The 23,172-nt window shown below is 36.2% G+C and overlaps 1 protein-coding gene across 2 annotated transcripts in view; it reads left to right on the forward strand.

Annotated features, from left to right (window-relative positions):
• SPAG16 (sperm associated antigen 16) overlaps positions 1-23,172 on the forward strand; it is a 1,067,980-nt gene that overhangs the window by 756,225 nt on the left and 288,583 nt on the right. For both annotated transcript variants that reach the window (XM_024981576.2, XM_024981577.2), the window contains one exon: positions 22,470-22,596. In XM_024981576.2, coding sequence (XP_024837344.1) covers positions 22,470-22,596 — 127 coding nt within the window. The remainder of the gene's footprint in view (positions 1-22,469; positions 22,597-23,172) is intronic.

Below are 23,172 nucleotides of genomic sequence, written 5' to 3' on the forward strand. Positions count from 1 at the left end.
ATTGCATTCAGAAACCTAAGCTAGTTGTATTTTCCTGAAGTATTCAAGTTTTCATATTCACTTTTTATTAAGAATTTGCTAACATTCCTTGACCTGATACTTTGGTGATAGTGAAGTAAAACAAAAATTGTGTTACTAAGTTAAATACTAGTTGCATCTAGATCTTTTACTCTACCTAAGTGGAAGAAAATTTGGAATACAATCTTAATTAAATATAGTCTTTGTTTCTTTTTGATGAGTTTCCTATTAGAGTTGACCAAAGGTATTTAAATTTTTTCTTAGGTTAGGGGATAGAAATTTTTTAAGAAATAGCTGGTTTTCAGTTTATATGCTCAAATACAAAATTACAAATATTCCCAAGCCATTAATATATGGATTTCTTCCATATTATGTTGATTTTCATATATAAAATAGAAAAAATGGACTGTACCTTTCTGAGAGTATAACTTTCTTTCTCCAAAGAGCATTCTATGCCTACAACTTCTTCAAGGATATATTTTCTCTAATGAAAAAGAAAGGGTGAGAGACTTTTTTTTCTTGGGCTGCAAACTCACTGCAGATGGTGACTGCAGCCATGAAATTAAAAGACATTTGCTCCTTGGAAGAAAAGCTATGACCAAGTTAGACAGCTATTAAAAAGCAGAAACATTACTTTAACAGCAAAGATCTGTCTAGTCCAAGCTATGGCTTTTCCAGTAGTCATGTATGGATGTGAGAGTTGGACCATAAAGAGAGCTGAGCACCGAAGAATTGATATTTTTGAACTTTGGTGTTGGAGAAGACTCTTGAGAGTCCCTTGAACTGCAAGGAGATCAAACCAGTCAATCCTAAAGGAGATCAGTCCTGAATATTCATTGGAAAGACATGCTGAAACTGAAACTCCAATACTCTGGCCACCTGATGTGAAGAACTGACTCCTTAGAAAAGACCCTGATGCTGGGAAAGATTGAAGACAGGAGGGGAAGGGGACAACAGAGAATGAGATGTCTGGATGGCATCACCAACTCGATGGACATGAGTCTAAGCAAGTTCTGGGAATTGGTGATGGACAGGGAAGCCTGGTGTGCTGCAATTCATGGAGTTGCAGAGTCAGACATGACTGAGCGACTGAACTAAACTGAATTGTTTCTAAAAATTCTGAACAAACAGAAGCACAGCTTAGTATATAATAGTTCTTAGAAAGGCTATGAATTTTAAATATATATAGTTCCACCTTCTAATCTATTTTTTAAATCAAACTATAGTCTTAAATATATTTTATTCAGTGACTTCAATATGATAACAACCAAATAAAGCCTGTTGTCATACACATGAACCTTAGAAATGTAAAAATAATGAAAAAAAAAACCTATTCATAAATTGTCATTTTTGAATATGTGGTGGAACTGCTCTGAATTTATTGCAATTGTGCTTATATACATATTAACAGGAAATAAATTAATTGCAGGTTATTCCAACAGTGGTATTGCAGTGAACACTATATTAATCATTTACTGTTGGCCACTTTAAAAGAGACCTCTGCCAAATAGACTAACACTTTAGGTTGCTAACAATAATTAAAACAAGTTTAACAGAATTGGTGTGATTGTACATGTAACATGTACAGTGACCAAAGAATCAAAGGACAAAGAGAAAAGCAATTGTTATTGAGAATGGTTAATTAATATGGTGCTGCCATCTTTGCTAAGTGATTAGTTTTATTTAACTGTGAAGTGGTAAACATACGTATTTTTAAAAAGCTCTGTCTGAGCACTTAAAAAATGATTATCTTGAAATTACTAGCAATATGAAGTTGTACCTTGTTCTTAGGAAGTGCTGGATAAATATTTGTGGAAATGATTTAGGTGAAGAAAAAAAAGAAAAAATCAAATCTTGTTCTAATAAGGAAGAGACTGGCTTGACTGGATATTTCACAGTCTGTACCTTAGTCATTGGTTAGTTTTCATCCAGGTTCCAAACCCCTCTCTGACCTCTAGTCACTTCAGCAGAAGATGTGCGTTTCTCCGATTTTCATTTCCTACCCTGTCCCCTTCATTACTCTGGGAATGTAAAAGGACTGCTGTTCTCCTTTGATGAAAGACAACAGATTGATAAACTTAAATGCCTGCATCATTAAAATTGCAGTCCATGGTGTATTTCAAGTGTAGTATCAACTGTGACTAGCTTTTACTCCTCGGGGGGTCCTGTGATCTCCAGTTCCTTATGTACATCAATGCAAAAACTGCTCCAGCGCTGCTATCACATGCTATTCATTTCAGACTTTAAATGGAACGTTCTCTTTCTTGATTTGGCAAATGGAAAGAATAGAGTGGCAGTGTACGAAGTGAAAGGTTGACAGAACAGAATATTGGTCCTACCAGGGATGTGAAGAGCATTGGAAAAGAAAGTTTGATGTTATTTTCAAATCTGTAGAATCAGAGATTCACTTATATCTGTTTTGTTCTCATGTAAAGTCACAGGAAATTTATTTTATTTAGGATGTTTAGAAACTAGTTTCAAGTTTCAAATGCATATCTCATTAAGAGCTCAGGATCATATCTTATTTGTTTCCAGTTTGTGCCTCTCCTGTCCTCCCTATCTCACCACACTCCATTACCTGGAACTGGGTCATTCTAAGGGGGAACACTTGTATGGTAAATATTTAATCAATGACTGAATTTTATCGGAATCCTTAAAGAAAATTCATCATCTTAAAATTATATATACATTTCTTCAGCTTATCATAACAAATAAAAGTAGACTGGTGGAGGGGTAAAGTTGTACTATGGAGAAAGATGGGTTAGAACAGCTCAATTAAATGGATCACAAAGTAGTAAAAGTTCAGCAGTTGACAAATTGGTTTTTAAAAGCATTCGAATGCCCTTTATTTTGCAAATTATAAAACCCATTAGTGTGGGTTGTTTTAAGGCAGTAAAATTATCACCACAGGCTTCATTCAAATGTTGATAAATATGGCATATGTGCTTTACTTAAAGATAGTTGTTTAAATAAAATAAGTTGATGAGCAGAGGCAAAGAACTCTTGAGATATAATACTTTCAGGAAAATATATGCTCTGTGTCTGTGTGTGTTTAGTATGTGTGTGAATTACTCCAGTGACCACATTAATTATGTACATGTGCCATGTTATATTTGCTAAAGACTGAGTGAGAAGTTTATTGGCATGTTTTAATTAAATCTTAAGTATTTTCCAGTATAACAGGGAAAGTGACAAGAAAAGTTACAAAACTCCAGGCTCTACTCAGGCTTTTCATTGTCTGGCAACATTCACTAATAAGCCATATCCCCCTCCCCCAACACTGTGTATTTATAACCTCACCTTCTGCTAGTTCCAAGGCCACTGTGCCAAAGTCAAATGATGATGAGCATCAAAATTAAATCTAAAAGCTTCAAATAAAGACCTTCCTTCTGATTCACATATGAATTTATTCCTAAATTTCTTCTTATTTAGCTAATGAATTTGGTTTCAATCAGACTGAGTTTCCAGTCCCAACTAGTGCTCACCAGGTATATGAATTAGAAACAGCCTCAGAGAATCAAGATGGCAGAGTATGAGGATGTGGACCTCACCTCCCCCAACAAACATCAAAAATATACTAGATTTGGAATGATTTTCACAGAAAACCAACTAGAAGCTGGCAAAAGATCTCTTATACAACCAAAAAGCTGCAAGGAAAAAATCCCATGAAACTGTGTAGAAAGGGGAAAAAAACAGGCATCGGGGACAGGACTGGCACCCTTGGAAGGGATCTGTGAAGAGGAGAGAAGGTTGATACGGGCAGGCTCTCATCCTGGGAAACACTCTGGGAGGTCTGCTGCAGCAGGTAGAGGGGTTGGAGGAGCCTGGACTCTGCTCAAGAGGAATGCACACGTGCTGGCTTGCTAGCAGTCAGGGCAGAGGTACCCCTGCACTGATGACTGTCACCCAGCTGCACTCCCCAGCCTGAAATGTGTACTAGGTGGGGGCTGCTACGATGTACTAGGCAATGAATCTCAGGAGGATGGGCCCTGGCAGAGGACTCTATCTAGCAGCACAGAGAGATGCCAGAGGGCCTGGGGTGTGGGCCCTGGCCCCCAGTGCCAGCCTAGCACTAGGCCTGGGATGAATGCAGTGGAGAAAAGGACACAATATAGCGTTGCTTCTGGGCAGAACCATAGATGCCTGCATGGAAGATGCACAGGTTTTGCTGTGACTACACGGGCCTCACTTGCTGCAGCACTCACCTCCTCTGGGCCAGAGCATACGCTTAAGGGCGTAGAGCCTTATTGGACCCACACTCAGGGCTTCTTCACCAGAAAATGGGAAGCAGACCTCGGCCCCCAACAGGGCTGTGGCAGCCTGGGAATAAAGAGGCCCCACCCAACATCCAGTACAGGCTCTGGACACTGCAATAACAGTCACACCCATTTCACAAGGCTAATGACTAACACACTGAGGAAAGGTATGGCTGGCATCTTTATTAAAAACAGCCCTCACACTAAAAATATTGGCCTTACAGTCTACACAGGTTATTCCCACATAAGAACCCCTCCAAGACCACAGTAGGAGGTCTCTATTTCACCTAAATTTATAGAGACAGAGAAAGTTAAGTAACACGAAAAAAGCAGAAGAACTACTCCCAATTAAAAGAACAGAGAAATCCACTGAAAGAACCAATAATGAAATAGACTTCACCAGCCTGCTAGAAACTGAGTTCAAATAGGAAGTAATAAAAATGCTAACAGAATTAAGAAAAATTATTGATAGAAATCCAGATCACTGTAACAAGGAGCTGCAAACTTTAAAGAGGATCCAATCAAAATTAGACAATTTGATTGCCAAGATAAAAACTAATCTAGAAGCAATGAGTAGCAGACTAAATAACACAGAAGAATGAGTGAGTGATCTGCAAGATAGAATAATGGAAATCAATCACAACAGCAGACAAAAAGACAAAAAAAATATAAATATGCCAGCCTAGGTGTAATAGGGGCTTTAGAAGGGGAAGGTAGAAGGAAGGAGATCAAAACTGTATTTGAAGAAATGATGGCTGAAAACTTCCCAAATTGTAAGAAGGAAACAGATACTTAGGTAAAAGATGCATGAAGTGCCCCAAATAAGATGAACCCAAACTGGAGGAAATTTCTCAAGCCTTCACTTTTCTGATCTGTGGGAGATTTTGATTTGGACAGCCTTTTTAACTCTCTTTCAGAAATGTGTCTATAATCACAAATGCTTTCTTTAGAAATTGAGAAAATCTATCGAATTTGAATGTATCAGTTAGAAAGCTTTTAAGGGAAAGAAGAATGTGTTTTCACCATCTGGTCTTTCTGAAATTTGAATGGTCTTTTATGACTACATACTTATTAGCAAGCCCAACAGCAAAACTGAAATCTTTTTAATTTAATGTGCACAGTGATGCCAGACTGAAATCAATTAACATTGTTCTCTCTTCAGATATTAAATACTAAGCTTCAGGTTTTTTTTTACTTCATATATCTTTGGTTTATTCCTTCATATTCCAAAAATCCTCTTACCCTACACTGACATTACTGTCAGTATGGAACTCTGTAGATATGTTATGAAAGACGACTGTAGTGTGGCAAGCCGCATCAAAAGAAAGCACTAAGAGCCTAAAGACGAAGATCTCATTCATGAATACCTGAAATAATGCCAATAATGACACTGACAATGAAGTAAACTCACATGAGATTCAGAAAATTTATCTCCAGTGCTTTTAGAAGAGACTCATTGCCAGAGGCAGAATGCATTAATTTTATATGTCATGTTAGGAATTTCCATTTCTCCTTGAATAAAATGTTAGTTTCAAAAATTGTCCTTAGAGTAGAAAGACTCTCAGTGATTTATTAAAGCTTCTTCTCTTCTTTACCTTCAGAAATCCACTTGTTTTAAATCATATCTAGCAGACAGGAAGTTGGATTAATCTGTCCTCAGTTCTACCAGAACTGTGCTTTCAGTTGAATTCTAGCGTTTGCAGAGTGAAAGGCATTATGCTAGGTTTTGTGGTAGGTTCAATCAAGTATTTAGTCCTGCTCCTTGATGAACTAGAATATAATTAAAGAATAAAAATCTACATCCAAGTTGATAGCTACCTATCAATGTAATGCAACAAATTACAAATGCCAAAAATGGCAAGTTAAAAGTCAATGGGGATATCTAACATAATTCTTGAGAGAAGTCAATTATAACCATTAGGAAAAGTTTTGCTCTAATGATTCAGCTGTGGAAAGAATGATTCATTAACTCATTTATTTAAATATTTACTAAGTGTATAAGCCCCAAACTGAGTATAAAAGATGTATAGCAGTACTGTCTAAAACAGACTTTTTGTAATGATGGAACTGTTCTTTGTCTAAAATGTCCAATATGATTGTGACTAGCTAAATGAGAAAATTTCAGTTTTAAATACAATTAAATTTAAAATGTTAGTTACTCAGTTGCAGAAGTTAACATTTCAAGTACTCAGTAGCCACATGAATTGCACAATATAGATCTAGAAGGAAGAGACAGGCATGTGTTAAAAAAAAAAAAAAAGTAGTTGTGTAAGTTTTATGTCATGGTTCTTCAGGTGCAAGATAAGGAATACCTTATGTTCCTTAGAATAATTTAGAAGAAGTTGTGTTAGAGCCAAGTTTTAAATACACTTAACAGAAAGAAATAGCAAATAAGCATCCTGCTGCTGCTGCTGCATCGCTTCAGTTGTATCCGACTCTGTGAGACCCCATGGACAGCAGCCCACCAGACTCCTCTGTCCACAGAATTCTCTAGGCAAGAGTACTGGAGTGGGTTGCCATTTCCTTCTCCAGTAAGCACCTAGTCAGTAGAAATAGCAAGAAGATTATGAGGGCATCATGTGTTTGAGGAGTGGAAAGCAGAGTAATGTGTAGAGAAGTTGTGGGAGACCAGAGGCAGGAAGGAAGCAGGTCAAGGAGGGGCTGATTTTTCAATCATGACATTATTAATATTAGAGACCAGGTAATTTCCTTTTTCTGGATCACTCTTCTTAACTCAGTGGTCATGACTCAAAGATCAAATTCCTAGTGAGACCATTACTGACCCGGATATTTCTATTTTAACACTCTCTCTGCCAAATACTCCTTGTCTACAATTTTTTAAATTATTTTCATAAATCCTATTAACATTTAATGCATAACTTATTTTACTGATTTATTTATTGTGTGATTCTCTTCAGAAACATACAAATTCTGTAAGTCTAGGACTTCTGTCTTGTTTAGTCTGTTTATCTATCACTTAAATCAGTGCCTCATACCCGAGGGGCTCAATCAATATTTCTTTGATGAATGAAGTTTCCTATTGGCCCAGACAAGTTTGCCTGAGTTCAGCCAAATTCTTGCTAACACTTATGGCACAAACTAGAAAAACACAGGAATGTCATGTTTACTTGTTTTTCAGGGTCTCAGAAACACAATATTGTACTTAGTACCCTATTGGCCTTCATTATTTTAACATACCAATATTTATGTTCAAAACACATAACTTTTTACATCATATATAAAATTAAGATTTCTCAGTGTGAGCTCCAAAAACTCATTAGAATTTTTACACATTATTAATCTCATCATAAATTCACCATATTGCCCCTTGTGAAATATGTTAATTTCTGCTTTGCGCTCTGACATTATACCATTTTCAGTACTAATGATGCCCTCCTGCTTCCTCTCCACTAATATCTCTTTATAATCTTCACCTATTTAAAACGTGACTGTTTCTAGAAAGCTACAGAAACCTCTGATCCCACAGTCTTGGATTAGGTGTTCAATTTGTACAATAAACAACCCTTCACCTACTTCTGGCATTTAACTTTGTAGTATACATGTTTGAAAATAAAAGCCATGAAATTAAAAGACACTTGTTCCTTGAAATAAAAGTTATGACCAACCTAGACAGCATATTAAAAAGTAGAAACATTACTTTGCCAACCAAGGTCTGTCTCGTCAAAGCTATTGTTTTTCCAGTAGTCATGTATGGATGTAAGAGTTGGACCATAAAGAAAGCTGAGCACCAAAGAACTGATGCTTTTGAACTGTGGTGTTGGAGAAGACTCTTGAGAGTACGTTGGACTACAAAGAGGTCCAACCAGTCTATCAGAAAGGAAATCAGTCCTGAATATTCATTGGAAGGACTGAGGCTGAGGCTGAAACTCCAGTACTTTGGCCACCTGATGCGAAGAACTGACTCACTGGAAAAGACCCTGATGCTGGGAAAGATTGAAGATGGGAGGAGAAGGGGACAACAGAGGATGAGATGGTTGGATGGCATTACCGACACAATGGACATGAATTTGAGTAAGCTCCAGGAGTTGGTGATGGACAGGGAAGCCTGGCATGCTGCAGTCCATGGGGTCGCAAAGAGTTGGACGCGACTGAACTGATACATGCTTGATTACTCCTTTCTTCAATGACTAACTCTAAGCCCCCTTTGATCTTGTATCTGTTGTATCTTTAGGTTATGTCCCCATGTCAGGGACATAGGATAGCTCAGTAAATATTTGTTCATTTATATACACTAATGTCTTCATCTATCTAATTATTCTTTCGCTTTGTAAGTTAACACCTGCTTTCTCAACTTATTCTTTGCAAATGTTTCCCCAGTGGCTCAAGCAGTAAAAGAATCTGCCTGCAATGACGGAGACCTGGGTGCAGTCACTGGGTTGGGAAGATCCCCTGGAGAAGGGAATGGCAACCCCCTCCAGTATTCTTGCCTGGAGAATTCCATGGGCAGAGGAGCCTGGCAGGTTACAGTTCATGGGGTTGCAAAGAGTTGGACACAATTGAGCAACTAACACACACGCAATGCATATTTGTTGTTATTCTGTTACAATACTGTTAGCTCTTTGAGGGCATTCAACCTCCGTAATAGACTATACTCTTTAAGCACCTAGTTGGGACTTTATGGTCTTCTGTTCCCCAAAGCACCCAAAAATCAAGGCATGCAAAAAATTTCCTTTTTGAACATTTAAGAGCTGGGACACTTGGGTCAGAGTGTCTGGATTTGAATCCTAGGTCTACATTTTACCAACAAAATGCTATTAGGCGAGTTGTATAGTATTTTATTGTAAGTCTTTATTTCCGTATCTGAATAAGCTGGTGGTACAACCTAGGTGGCACAGTAATAAATAATCTGCCTGCCAATATAATAGACACAAGACACACAAGTTCGATCCCTGGGTAGGGAAGATCCCCTGGAGTAGGAAATGACAACTCACTCCAGTATTTTTGCCTGGAAATTCCATGGACAGAGGAGCCTGGTGAGCTACAGTTCATGAGATCCCAAAGAGTTGGACATGACTGAGCATTCACACACATAACCTAACCACAGAAATGAAGGATGAAATGAGATAAATAGAAACCACTTTGAAAAAATTATAGTCCAATGTTTTGTACTCTAGATGCTAAGTAATTGAGATATCCAGCTCCCATGTCCCCAGGGCATGATTGGTGATCTGGGTTATTAATACCTGACTGATTGACAATGCTATGGGGATGACATATATACTCCCAACAGCAATCTTCTTGACATCTTTCCAGTGCTTTATATACCTTCCTTATTTAGCCTCACAATCTTTGAACATTCCCAAAATTTACCTTCTCTTTCCATTCTAATTCCATAATTTCTTTGGGTTATTTGTGCCATTGAGGTACTGAGGAAATAGTGTAATGAACTAATGCTTAATACTGCATAAGCCTGTCCTAAGAGACACACTAATGTATATCAATACTAAAAATATTTGAAATACTAATTTTCCTCTTAATGAGCCTAAACATTTTATTATAGTTATACCTTAATTCCAAGTTGCACGTCATTACCTTCACATATTGAAAGCAGCTGATGTTCCTAGGGCCTAATGTGTCTGTCATTTGCTTGATGACTCCTCTTTCTTACCCATTTTACACAGTAGATAGTAAGAAAATGAAAATTAGATCACTTGAGAGAGATTGTGTATGGTGGTTTGATTTCATTGTTTATTCAAAAATATATTTCTGATTATAATAATTAGTAGATGGTAATTCCTTGAAATTTGAATTTTGAAAATGTGAAAAGGAACAAATAAGAATGAGTCAGCCTATCACCTAAAGATAATCATTTCTGATTTAGTCCTTCCAATCTTATTTTCAACACTTGTCTTTATGTGTGTATAAGTGTAAATAACTCTTTGCCACTTCTTTCATTGCACTACATATGTGTGTTTTCCCTTGCATTAATAATCTTTGGAAATGCCATTCCTCATAATAGTTTAGTTATATAATTATATGTTAATCATTGTATCTATCTATATATATGTGCATCTGTGTATCTATCTGTATATTAATTAATTTCTTATATTTCTACTACCCACCTTATGAATAATATTGTGAGGAACATCTTTGTGACAGATACTGATCTGAGTTATTGATTCATTTAAATGAATTCTAATGGGAAAAATATATTCAATATATTTAAACAGTACGACATGTTATACTATATTATATATATTGTTTAAAATCTTAGAAACTGAAGTCAGTGAGACCTATGCTTGAATCCTCATTCCAATTCATTCTACCTAGATAATGTTAGTAAAATCACTTGACCTCCCTTAGTTCTAGTAAGAATTTTTTCTTTCATTTAACTGTTTTTTTTTCCTAATACTGATGCTGCTTTACCTGCTTCCTATTAATTAATATCTAATCATTTTTAATAATTTCACTCTTTTTGAATATTTTATTTTTGCCCCTGTACTTGTTTTAATGTTTCTTTTGTAATTTGCAGAAGACTGTATTTTGTTTTATTCTAAACATTTTTGTTGTCTATTTTAATTGTTATGTGTAGCCTATTTACGTGGTTATCTGTATAATTATTTGTATACTTATTGTTATTACTATCACAACTTACTGTGTTTTCTGTTACTCTTTTATATACTTCGTCTTAATGAACTTCTTGTTTTTGTTTGTTTTGTTTTGATTAAGACTAAAATTAAGGTTGGATTAGCATAGTTACAGGTAGGGTTTGGTTTGGGCATTTCTTTTTTGTAGTGAAGAGTCAACTAACCTTGATTAAAATTCCTTGATTTTTCAGTATGTGTGCTGACCATTATATCACCTCTCAATGTAACTATTGATAATTGCGGTAAAATATAATTACTAATAGTCCTTTCCATCAGATTTTGAGTTAAACTTTTATAGTCTGAATGTTTAAAATACATTTAATCCAGAGTCATAATTAGCTCAGTATGCCAGCAAATTTGGAAAACTCAGCAGTGATCACAGGACTGGAAAAGGTCAGTTTTCATTCCAATCCCAAAGAAAGGCAATGACAAAGAATGCTGAAACTTACCACACAACTGCACTCATCTCACACACTAGTAAAGTAATGCTCAAAATTCTCCAAGCCAGGCTTCAGCGATATGCATGAACTTCCAGATGTTCAAGCTGGTTTGAGCAAAGGCAGAGGAACCAGAGATCAAATTGCCAACATCTGCTGGATCATTGAAAAAGCAAGAGAGTTCCAGAAAAACATCTATTTCTTCTTTATTGACTGTGTCAAAGCCTTTGACTGTGTGGATCACAATAAACTGTGGAAAATTCTGAAAGAGAGGGAATACCAGACCACCTGACCTGCCTTTTGAGAAATCTGTATGCAGGTCAGGAAGCAAGAGTTAGAACTGGACATGGAACAACAGACTGGTTCCAAATGGGAAAAGGAGTACGTCAAGGCTATATATTGTCACCCTGCTTATTTAACTTCTATGCAGAGTACATCATGAGAAATGCTGGGCTGGAAGAAGCACAAGCTGGAATCAAGATTGCTGGGAGAAATATCAGTAACCTCAGATATGCAGATGATACCACCCTTATAGCAGAAAGTGAAGAGGATCTAAAAAGCCTCTTGATGAAGGTGAAAGAGGGGAGTGGAAAAAGTTGGCTTAAAACTCAGCATTCAAAAAACTAAGATCATGGGATCTGGTCTTATCACTTCATGGCAAATTAATGGGGCAACAGTGGAAACAGTGGCAGATTTTATTTGGAGGGGGCCAAAATCACTGCAGATGGTGACTGCAGCCATGAAATTTAAAAAGGCACTTGTTCCTTGGAAGAAAAGCTACTATCAACCTAGACAGCATATTAAAAAGCAGAGACATTATTTTGCCAACAAAGGTCCATCTAGTCAAGGCTATGGTTTTTCCAGTGGTCATGTATGGATGTGAGAGTTGGACTATAAAGAAAGCTGAGTGCCAAAGAATTGATGCTTTTGAACTGTGATGTTGGAGAAGAATTTTGAGAGTCCCTTGGACTGCAAGGAGATCCAACCAGTCCATCCTAAAGGAGATCAGTCCTGAGTGTTCATTGGAAGGACTGATGTTGAAGCTGAAACTCCAATAGTTTGGCCACCTGATGTGAAGAGCTGACTCATTTGAAAAGACCCTGATGCTGGGAAAGATTGAAGGCAGGAGGAGAAGGGGATGACAGAGGATTAGATGGTTGGATGATATCACTGATACAATAGACATGAGTTTGGGTAGGTTCTGGGAGTTTATGATGGACAGGGAGGCCTGGCATGCTGCAGTCCATGGGGTTGCAAAGAGTTGGACACGGCTGAGCAACTGAACTGAAACAGAAATAGATTGAATATTATTTTCCCCCAACTTGTGGACATTATTTCACTAGTGCTAACATCTAGTTTTTATTAAAAAAAAATCTGATTGTTTTTCTTTTATATATAATCTTTGCTTTTTCTCTTATAATTTTTTTAATTCATAATGCTCTATAACATTTTATTGATTGTTTCCCAGTGTGTTTTACATACCATACTCAGTCCTTGGATTTCACTTTTATCTTTAACATATAGCTTCCTTCAGTGGCAAAGTTTCAATTATTATACCTTCCAATACTGCTCTTCTTTCTGACTATACATTCTCTTTATGTAATATACTGAAATACCCAGCTCCATCCTTCCCCACATCTCAATGATCTACATGCTGTCATGATTTTATCTTTATATCTGCCATCTCCCTGAATTTCCCAGTCTTTAAATTCACTAACTCTCTTTTCAGGTTTGTCTTTTCTAAGGTATTGCCCATCTAATGAATCTTTTGTTTTCAATAATTAACATTTAAATTTCTTGGTTTTTTTTTTTTTTCAAGTCCTTTTAGATTGTTTTTGTTTCACTTATTTTTCTTTAATGAGTATTCATTTTTCATTAACTGGAATTGTGTTACTCTCACAACTTTAGGTCCAAGTTGTGAGACTGTGGATTCTATAAATGTATACCTTCATGTAAATTGCAGCTTCAGGCAGCACTTGCAAGCAACTTTTTTCAGCTTCATCTTTTCAAGAAAAGAACTGGCTCATTGGAAAAGATCCTGATGCTGGGGAAGATCAAGGCAGGAGGAGAAGGGGAAGACAGAGGATGGGATGGTTGGATGGCATCACCAACTTGATGACATGAGTTTGAGCAAGCTCCAGGATTTGGTGATGGACAGGGAAGCCTGGCGTGCTGCAGTTCATGGTGTTGCAAAGAGTTGGACATGACTGAGTGACTGAACTACACTATCAATTGTTTTAAAAATATATAAGCTTTTGTCACCCATCTGACACAAAGTTCATGTAGTCTCGGATACCCTACAGAAGTGAAATAACTAGGGCTTGCTCCTAAACCCATAGCCCAGAAGCCTGTGCTTTTATTTGTAGACTCTATGTTACTATTCTATTTTTCTGTAATGTGTATCCTTTTTATATGTTATCATTCTTTGAGATCTTGTACATATCCAACTTTATGAAACGTTCTTTTTATTTATTTGTTCTAGTCTATTTCCTTTCTTTTTCTTCTTTTCTATGTATTAACCTATGAAAGTGTGATAACACATTTTTAGGAGACTTAAAAATTACAGAACAAAATTACATATAGTTTCAGTATATTGTTCAGTTGCTCAGTTGTGTCTGACTCTTTGTGAACACATGGACTGCAGAACACCAGGCTTCCCTGTCCTTCACCATTTCCCGGAGTTTGCTCAAACTCATGTCCACTGAGTAGATGATACCATCCAACCATCTCATCCTCTGTTGCCCTCTGTTCCTCCTGCCTTCAGTCTTTCCCATCATCAGGGTCTTTTCTAAAGAGTTAGCTCTTCTCATCAGGTGGCCAAAGTATTAGAGCTTTAGCTTCAGCATCAGTCCTTTCAGTGAGTATTCAGGGTTGATTTCCTTTACAATTGACTGATTTGATCTCCTTACAGTTCAGAGTACTCTCAAGAGTCTTCTCCAATAGCACATTTCAAAAGCATCAGTTCTTCATTGCTCAGCCTTCTTTATGGACCAACTCTCACACCATACCTGAATACTGAAAAAACCATGGCTTTGACTTATACAGACCATTGTTGGCAAAGTGATGTCTCTCTCTCTCTCTTTTTTAAAATGTGCTGTCTAGATGTGTCATTGATTTTCCTCCAAGGAGCAAGCATCTTTTCATGTCATGGCTGCCATCACCATCTGTAGTGATTTGGAGCCCAAGAAAATAAAGTCTGTCATTGTTTCCATTTTTTCCCCATATATTTGCCATGAAGTGATGGGACCACATGCCGTGGTCTTAGTTTTTAAATGTTGAGTTTTAACCCACCTTTTTCACTCTCCTCTTTCACCTTCATCAAGAGGCTCTTTAGTTCCTCTTGACTTTCTGCCTTAAGGGTGGTATCATCTGCATATCTGAGGTTATTGATATTTCTCCCAGAAATCTTGATTCCAGCTTGTCCTTCATCCAGTCTAGCATTTCTCATATAAGTGAAATGATATATGATATTCACTTATATACTCTGCATATAAGTGAAATAAGCAGGGTGACAATAAACAACTTGGACGTACTCCTTTTCCAATTTGGAACCAGTTCATTGTTCTGTGTCTAGTTCTAATTGTTGCTTTTTGACCTGTATATAGGTTTACCAGGAGGCAGATAAGGTGGTCTGGTATTTCCATCTCTTGAAGAGTTTTCCAGTTTGTTGTGATACTCACAGTCAAAGCTTTAGAATAGTCAATGAAGCAGAAGTAGATGTTTTTCTGGAACTCTCTTGCTTTTTCTGTGATTCAACAGACATTGGCAATTTGATCTCTGGTTCCTCTGCCTTTTCTAAATCCAGCTTGAACATCTGGAAGTTCACAGTTCACGTATTGCTGAAGCCTGGCTTGGAGAATTTTGAGCATTACTTTACTAGTGTGTGAGATGAGTGCAATTGTGCAGTAGTTTGAGCATTCTTTGGTATTACCTTTCTTTGGGATTGGAATGAAAACTGACTTTTTCCAGTCCTGTGGCCACTGATGAGTTTTCCAAATTTGCTGGCATATTCAGTGCAGCACTTTCATAGCATCATCTTTTAGGATTTGAAATAGCTCAGCTGGAATTCTGGAGAAGGCAATGGCACCCCACTCCAGTACTCTTGCATGGAAAATCCCATGGACAGAGGAGCCTGGTGGGCTGCAGTCCATGGGGTCGCTAAGAGTCAGACACGATTGAGCGACTTCATTTTCACTTTTCACTTTCATGGGTTGGAGAAGGAAATGGCAACCCACTCCAGTGTTCTTGCCTGGAGGATCCCAGGGACAGGGGAGCCTGGTGGGCTGCCGTCTATGGGGTTGCACAGAGTCGGATACGACTGAAGCGACTTAGCAACAGCAGCAACTGGAATTGTGTCAACTTCATTAGCTTTGTTCATAGTAATGCTTCCTAAGGACCGCTTGACATCACACTCTAAAATGTTTGGCTCTAGGTGAGTGGTGACATCATCATGGTTATTTTGGTCATTAAGATATTTTTTGTATAGTTCCTCTGTATATTCTTGCCACCTCTCCTTAATATCTTCTGCTTCTGTTAGGTCCATACCATTTCTGTCCTTTATTGTACCCATCTTTGCATGAAATGTCTCCTTTGTATACCTAATTTTCTTGAAGAGATCTCTAGTCTTTCCCATTCTGTTGTTTTCCTCTATTTCTTTGCATTGTTCACTTAGGAAGGCTTTCTTATATCTCTTTGCTATTCTTTGGAACTCTTCATTCAGTTGGGTATATCTTTCCTTTCCTCCTTTGCCTTTCGCTTCTCTTCTCAGCTATTTGTAATGCCTCCTCAGACAACCATTTTGTCTTTTTGCATTTCTTTTTCTTAGAGATATTTTGACCACTGCCTCCTGTACAGTGTCAGAAACTTCCATCCATGTTTCTTCCGGCACTCTTTCTATCAGATCTAATCCTTTGGATCTATTTATCACTTCCACTATAATCATAAGGGTTTTGATTTAAGTCATATCTGAATGGTCTAGTGGTTTTCCCTACTTTCTTCAATTTAGCTCTGAATTTGGCAATAAGGAGTTCATGATCTGAGCCACAGTCAGCTTCCTGGTCTTGTTTTTTCTGACTATATAGAGCTTTTCCTGCTTCAGCTGCAAAGAATATAATCAATCTGATTTTGGTATTGACCATCTGATTATGCCCATGCGTAGAGTCATCTCTTGTGTTGTTGGAAGAGGGTGTTTGCTACAACCAGTGCCTTCTCTTGGCAAAACTCTGTTAGCCTTTGCCCTGGTTCATTTTGCACTCCAAGGCCAAAATTGCCTGTTACTCCAGGTTTCTCCTGACTTCCTACTTTTGTATTCCAGTCCCCTATGATGAAAAGAACTTCTTTTTTTGGTGTTAGCTCTAGAAGCTCTTGTAGGTCTTCATAGACCTCTTCAACTTAGCTTCTTTACCATTAGTGCTTGGGGCACAGACTTTGATTACTGTGATATTGAATGTTTTGCCTTGGAAATGAACAGAGTTTGTTCTGTCATTTTTGAGCTTGTACCAAAGTACTGCATTTCAGACTCTTTTGTTGACTATGATGGCTACTCCATTTCTTCTATGGTATTCTTGTCCACATAGTAGATATAATGGCCGTCTGAATTAAATTTGCCCATTCTGGTCCATTTTAGTTTACTGATTCCTAAAATATCAATGTTCCCTCTCACCATCTCCTGTTTGACCACTTCCAATTTACCTTGATTCATGGACCTAACATTCCAGATTCCTATCCAATATTGTTCTTTATAGCATTAGACTTTACTTTTATAACCAGCACATCCACAACTGGGTGTGTTTCCATTTTGGCTCAGCTTCTTCATTCCTTCTGCAGCTATTTTTCCACTCTTCTCCCATGGCATATTGGGCACCTACTGAACTCAGGAGTTCGTATTTCAGCCTTTTCATACTCTTCATGGGGCTTCCCTGATAGCTCAGTTGATAAACAGTCCACCTGCAGTGCTGGAGACCCCGGTTCAATTCCTGGGTTGGGAAGATTTGCTGCAGAAGTGATAGGCTACTCACTCCAGTATTCTTGGGCTTCCCTTGTGGCTCAGTTGGTAAAGAATCTGCCTGCAGTGTGGGAGACCTGGGTTCAATTCCTGGGTTAGGAAGATACCCTGGAGAAGGGAAAGCCTATCCACTCCAATATTCTGATCTGGAGAATTCCATGGACTGTATAGTCCATGGGGGTCACATTCTTCATGGTGTTCTCAAGGCAAGAATGCTGAAGTGGTTTGCCATTCCCTTCTCCGGTGGACCATATTTTGTTAGAACTCTCCACCACGACCCATCCGTCTTGGATGGCTCTGCATGGCATGGCTCATAGTTTCATTGAGACAAGGCTGTGATCCATGTGATTAGTTTTGTTAGTTTCCTGTAATTGTGGTTTTCATTCTGGCTGCCCTCTAGAGAGGCAAAATGATGGGTGGTTGCCAGGAGTTTGGATGGATGGATGAGTGCAAAGAATACTTAGGAAAAATACTCTGATGATACCATTGTGAAGGGTATATGTCATTGTAAAGTTGTCTAAACTCATAGAATGTGCAACACTAGGAGTGAATTGTAATGTAAAAGTAGGAATTTGAGGTGATTATAATGTGTCAATATTGGTTCATCAAATGTAACAAATGTGCCTCTGCAGTGGACAAGTTGTAAGTGGGGGAGGCTAAGTGGAGGCAGGAGATAAATAAAAATTTCTCTATTTTCCCTTTAATTTTGCTATGAGCCAAAACTACGTTTAAAAAATAAAGTCTTAAGAAATATATAGAGCAATTTTTTTTATAAACATATCTCCCTATTCAATCACTGTACCATATCTGTTGTATACTTTCAAGCAGTTTAATGACAGTTTAGCATAAACTTACATTGTTTCTGTAATTGCTATTTTGTGGATCAGATGGTAAAAAAATCTGCCTGCAATGATGGAGACCTGGGTTCCAATCCTGGGTCGGGAAAATCCCCAGGAGGAGGGGGTGGCAACCCACTCCAGTATTCTTGCCTGAAGAATCCCCATGGACAGAGGAGCCTGGCGGGCTACAGTCCATGGAGTCACAAAGAGTCGCACACCACTGAGCAACTAAGCACAGTACATCACAGTAATTCATCTCGGTTATTTATTTATACATCTGCAGTTATTTGCAAATCATTTACAAAACATTTGCAAAACATTTACTAGGTGCTATTCAAGATCATGGGAATGTATTGTTAAGCCAAAGTACCTATTCTTAAAGAGCTTATAACATTCTCATGTGTACATAGTTGATACATAATCATTAATTTAATTTTCTATTATTTTGCATAACTCTCAGAAGAGAACACTTACATATATTGTGTTATTCAGCCTTGAAGAAACTTGCAAAAGAAGTAATGTCATAGACCTAAAAATATTTTCCTTCTTTAGATGTTCTGACATTCACTCCAAATAAAGATGGTAAAAATAAAGATATATATATATACATGTACTATATATACATATATATGAGAATATATATAAAAATAGTGAGTTGAACCAACAGAATTTTTAATCTGATTTAGCTGACTTATCAGAAAGGAGGTTCAAAGTGCAATTAAATTAGACCTCTGTTTCTATAATAAATTAAGAGTCTATGTTTTTCTTCTTGATATAATATAAATATATAAGGAATTTCATATAAAATAGTTTATTACTCTATGGCATTTCTTATACTACCTGAAAAATATCCTCCTAACCCAAACTTACAGTAATGCCCAAACTTGTAAAATCTATTTTTGGAAATTATATAAAGCCATAAGATATGTTTATGTGAAGAAATACTATGGATTTATGAAAATAGTTTAATTATTCATTTAAACTATAAATTACTTCATTAGCTAATTTTTGCTTTTTCTTTGTTTTACAATATATAAATATGTTTAAAGACATCTATGCTGAGAGATAGCTGTTCAGTCTGCTTTTCTTCCTGTCACTGTTGGTAACAAGTTTGCATAAAAGGTGCCTCTAGCAGTTTTCAGGATCCACAACAGCACAAGATTTATTTCTTCTAAATTAGATTATTATAAAATTCACGTGTTTCCATTTTTTAGTAAGTAACCTTAAAAGTTTAAAAAGTATGAACACCTTTGTGATTCTTGATATGTACAGCTAAATATTTCTCCAGTGTATTTCCAGCAGCCTAGGTAAAGCTAGTTTGATTTTATACTGTTATACTCTAACTTATTCTCACTAGGATCTTTAAGTTGGAGTTGACAAAGCTTAATAGGGGCATTTAGGAGTCATGGCTATTCATTTTAATCTCAACTGTATCCTTTGTCCATTTTCTAAATTTTACTTGCTTCATTTTACTATTTGAGTCTATAATCCCAAAACTAATAAATACACACACACACACACAAAAGATAAAACACTACTGTATTTTTCTGAGCTTCTGCTCATTTACCATATTTTGAAAAACAAAAGTCCGTTAAAGTTTCACATGGTCAACATTGATTACTCTACTCCACTTATATTCATTTATTCTATAAATCAAAATCAAATCCCAAATGTCACAGGAACTAAACCAGGTGCTGGAGATTCAGTGTCATATAAATAACCATCTGCCTGAATCTGATCTTCTTTGAGAGCTTTCAATGCAGCCATCTTTATTACCTTTCCTTCTCAGTATCAGCACTGGTACCAGTGACATAACAAGAATTACATTTTAGAGAATTTTCCAAAATTCTTTGAGTTTATACTTTCTTTAGGATGGTCACAATTCCTACCTCCCTGAACAAAAACATTTTCTTTGAAATCTTTATTTCTTAGTTATGTTAATCGCCTAACTGTAGCTAGTCTTTGTTTTATTACCTGACATAAATTATAGATAAAATGTTTGCTTTTTCACCAGGTTGTCAACTAAACCCTTTTCCACACTCCCTATCTTCATTTCCCTCAAAACTCACAGTGTGTGATTTGGATTAGTAATAATTTAGTGTCTTCTTTTGACCTATAGAAGGAGAAAGGCAGGTGATTCCAGTTCACCTGAGATTGCGTGAGAAGGAATACAGAATCTTGATATTCCAACTTTTTTGTTCTGGATTCTCTGCATCTTTTATCTCTTCCTTTTGTCTAGCTGATTCAGAACTATTAAGGTTAGAAGCAATATTACCTTAAGGCTGGTGTGAAAGTTCAGTCACAAAGTCGTGTCTGACTGTCTGCAATCCCATGGACTATAGCACACCAGCCTTCCCTGTCCTTCACTATCTCCTGGAGTTTGCTTAAATTCATGTCCATTGAGTCAGTGATGCCATCCAACCATCTCATGTTCTGTCGCCCACTTCTCCTCCGGCCCGCAGTCCTCTGACAAAACATGACCCACTGGAGAAGAGAAGGGCAAACCACTCCAGGATTCTTGGCCTCAAGAACCTCATCAACAGTGTGAAAGTACTTTAAAACTTCTGGGTAAACACCCATAAGGCATTTGTCATCTATTGGGTTAATTTTTTTTTTTTTTAATTTTTATATGCTCCAGGCACTCCGATAGGCACTACATTACCTCTCTTCTAACTGAAAGTGTAGTTACCAAGTGTCTCCTGGTTATCAAATCTGAATACAAACTTGTACCACCACTTTACAAGTTATTCTGTTTTTTCATAATTCATATTTTGTCATGAATTTTAAGTTCCTTGGGAAATGGAAAAGTTTGGCTAAATGATGTTATTCAAAATTGTTTAAAATAATGAATCTATTTTTATCAATAAATTATTTAGCACAGCATTTAGTTCATTAAAAACCCTTAATAAGTATTGACTGTTATTTTAATTTTATCAGAATGTTCTAAATGTATTGACAGCAGTAAAAATGAAATATGAAAATACTAAAACCATTTAAATAATTTATTTTTATATTTAGTATAGTTTCTAAAATTTTAATATTCAATGGTATAAGGCACATTTTATGATTTTCTTTGTGTCATAAAATCTAGAGAAGAAAAGGTCATGAAGTCTATAACCTGACTTTGAGAAGAAGTTCCTCCAAATTAAATTCTGATTAAAATTTATTCTGTACTCAAAGTTGAAAAAAAATTCCATTCTGTGACTTCTAAAAGGTGTTTGAAAGCCCTTATATCTGGAAAGAGTTCTTTATAATTTTTAACATTTAATATTCCATGTAATCCTGATAACTATTCTTTTCTAAAAATTAAATTCATTGATTCTTCACAGTTCTTACATGTTTACGTATTTGAAAACATTCCAAGTTCCTTGTGTTCTTTTTAAGTCACAAAAAGGATTGAATATTCCATTTATTAGATTGAGGGTAAAAGATTGTTATACTGCATTGTGAGTGATAACAGTTACAGAATTTTAAAACTAATTGCATTTGTTACATTGCTGGAATGTTTAGGGAACATTTGACTTGGATTCTAATATAGTATGCACATTTTTTACAGAAAGGGTAGAAATCAGGAGTAAATGAGGAATAAGTATGTGAGCTAGTTCAAAATAATGAGAGAAATTATGTATTGATCAAGTTATTTAACATTTTAGAATATCTAGAAAGAAAATAATGAAGGAATGATTTTTGACTAGGCATTAAAAAATTATTTCTAATAATTTTGTCTAACAGACCACAATAGGCACAGCTTCCTTGCCATCAATTTTACATGGTTCCAGTGATCTACCCACTATGATAAAAATTATTCTTTCCTGTCCAATTGTTTTCCTACCTCTGTTTTTATTTTTATTCTGAGATATAAATTGTCAGTACTAACTAGTTACAAGCATGTGAAGGGAGTGTGCATTTTGTGCAAATTTTTTACATGTATAGGTAGTTTTTATATGTAAATCACATGTCATACATGAGATATGTGTATATATAGACAAATTGCATGCACATCCATGTGTGCAGTTCTGTTTTATTACATCTTCTAATACAATTAAAATCATCAAAATGATTTCCTGAGAATCATCTTCCAAAGTGTGATATAGGATTTTACATATATGAATTTTCACTTTACAATGCTTTTATGTTGAAGACAAAGGTAAAATGAATACTTTTTAGTTTAGAGGAATGTATTCTTGTGGATTTAATAAAATAGTAATAGAAAATCTTTTCTTTTGGTCTGAGTTTCTATATATATTTTTAGAGAAGTATCATGTGTGTGTGTGTATATATAAAACTTCTTTTTTAATACTTTAAAGGGTCACATGATAGCATCCTGTGATGCCTGTGGAGTTACAAAGCTGTGGGATTTTCGGAAGCTTTTACCCATGGTGTCCATTGATGTAGGTCCAAGCCCGGGCAATGAGGTGACCTTTGATTCATCAGGTAGGATCTTTTTTGTTTAACATTTTGACCAAGTTGACAACTTTAATATTTGTCCTGAAAGTATTTTCTATTGCCATTTTAATTTTTTGCATTTCCTTCTATGTAAATTTCTGTTCTTAATATTATACTAAAATATATTACACTGTTATAATCATCATATTATATATCATATCACATATATATAATGAAAGCATTGCATTTATCACATGCGTGAAAAAAAGGATAATAGAGAAGGTAAGTGTGTGCTCATTTAAATTACTCAAGTTCCTAGTAGCATCATGCAAAATTTGGAGTCTGCATGCCTTGGAATCACCATCCAACGCAAGAAAATCAAGTTTTTTGAAGGCAAATGGCTAAAAGTAGGGAAGAACAAAACTTTGACAAGAGTAAAATTAAAACATTTTACAGAATATTTTAGTCTATAATAAATGCGTAATACCTCATATTCTCTAGATTTTACAATTAAATTTAAATATATATTCATTTTGCTGCAATTATGTCCAAAAATAATTGTTTTAACTGGTAATAATTATAGTATATTATCATGTTTAGCGTTTTTCTGCAATAAGATGAATG

The sequence above is a fragment of the Bos taurus genome, chromosome 2 (assembly GCF_002263795.3).
Source record: "Bos taurus isolate L1 Dominette 01449 registration number 42190680 breed Hereford chromosome 2, ARS-UCD2.0, whole genome shotgun sequence".
Classification (NCBI taxonomy): domain Eukaryota; kingdom Metazoa; phylum Chordata; class Mammalia; order Artiodactyla; family Bovidae; genus Bos; species Bos taurus.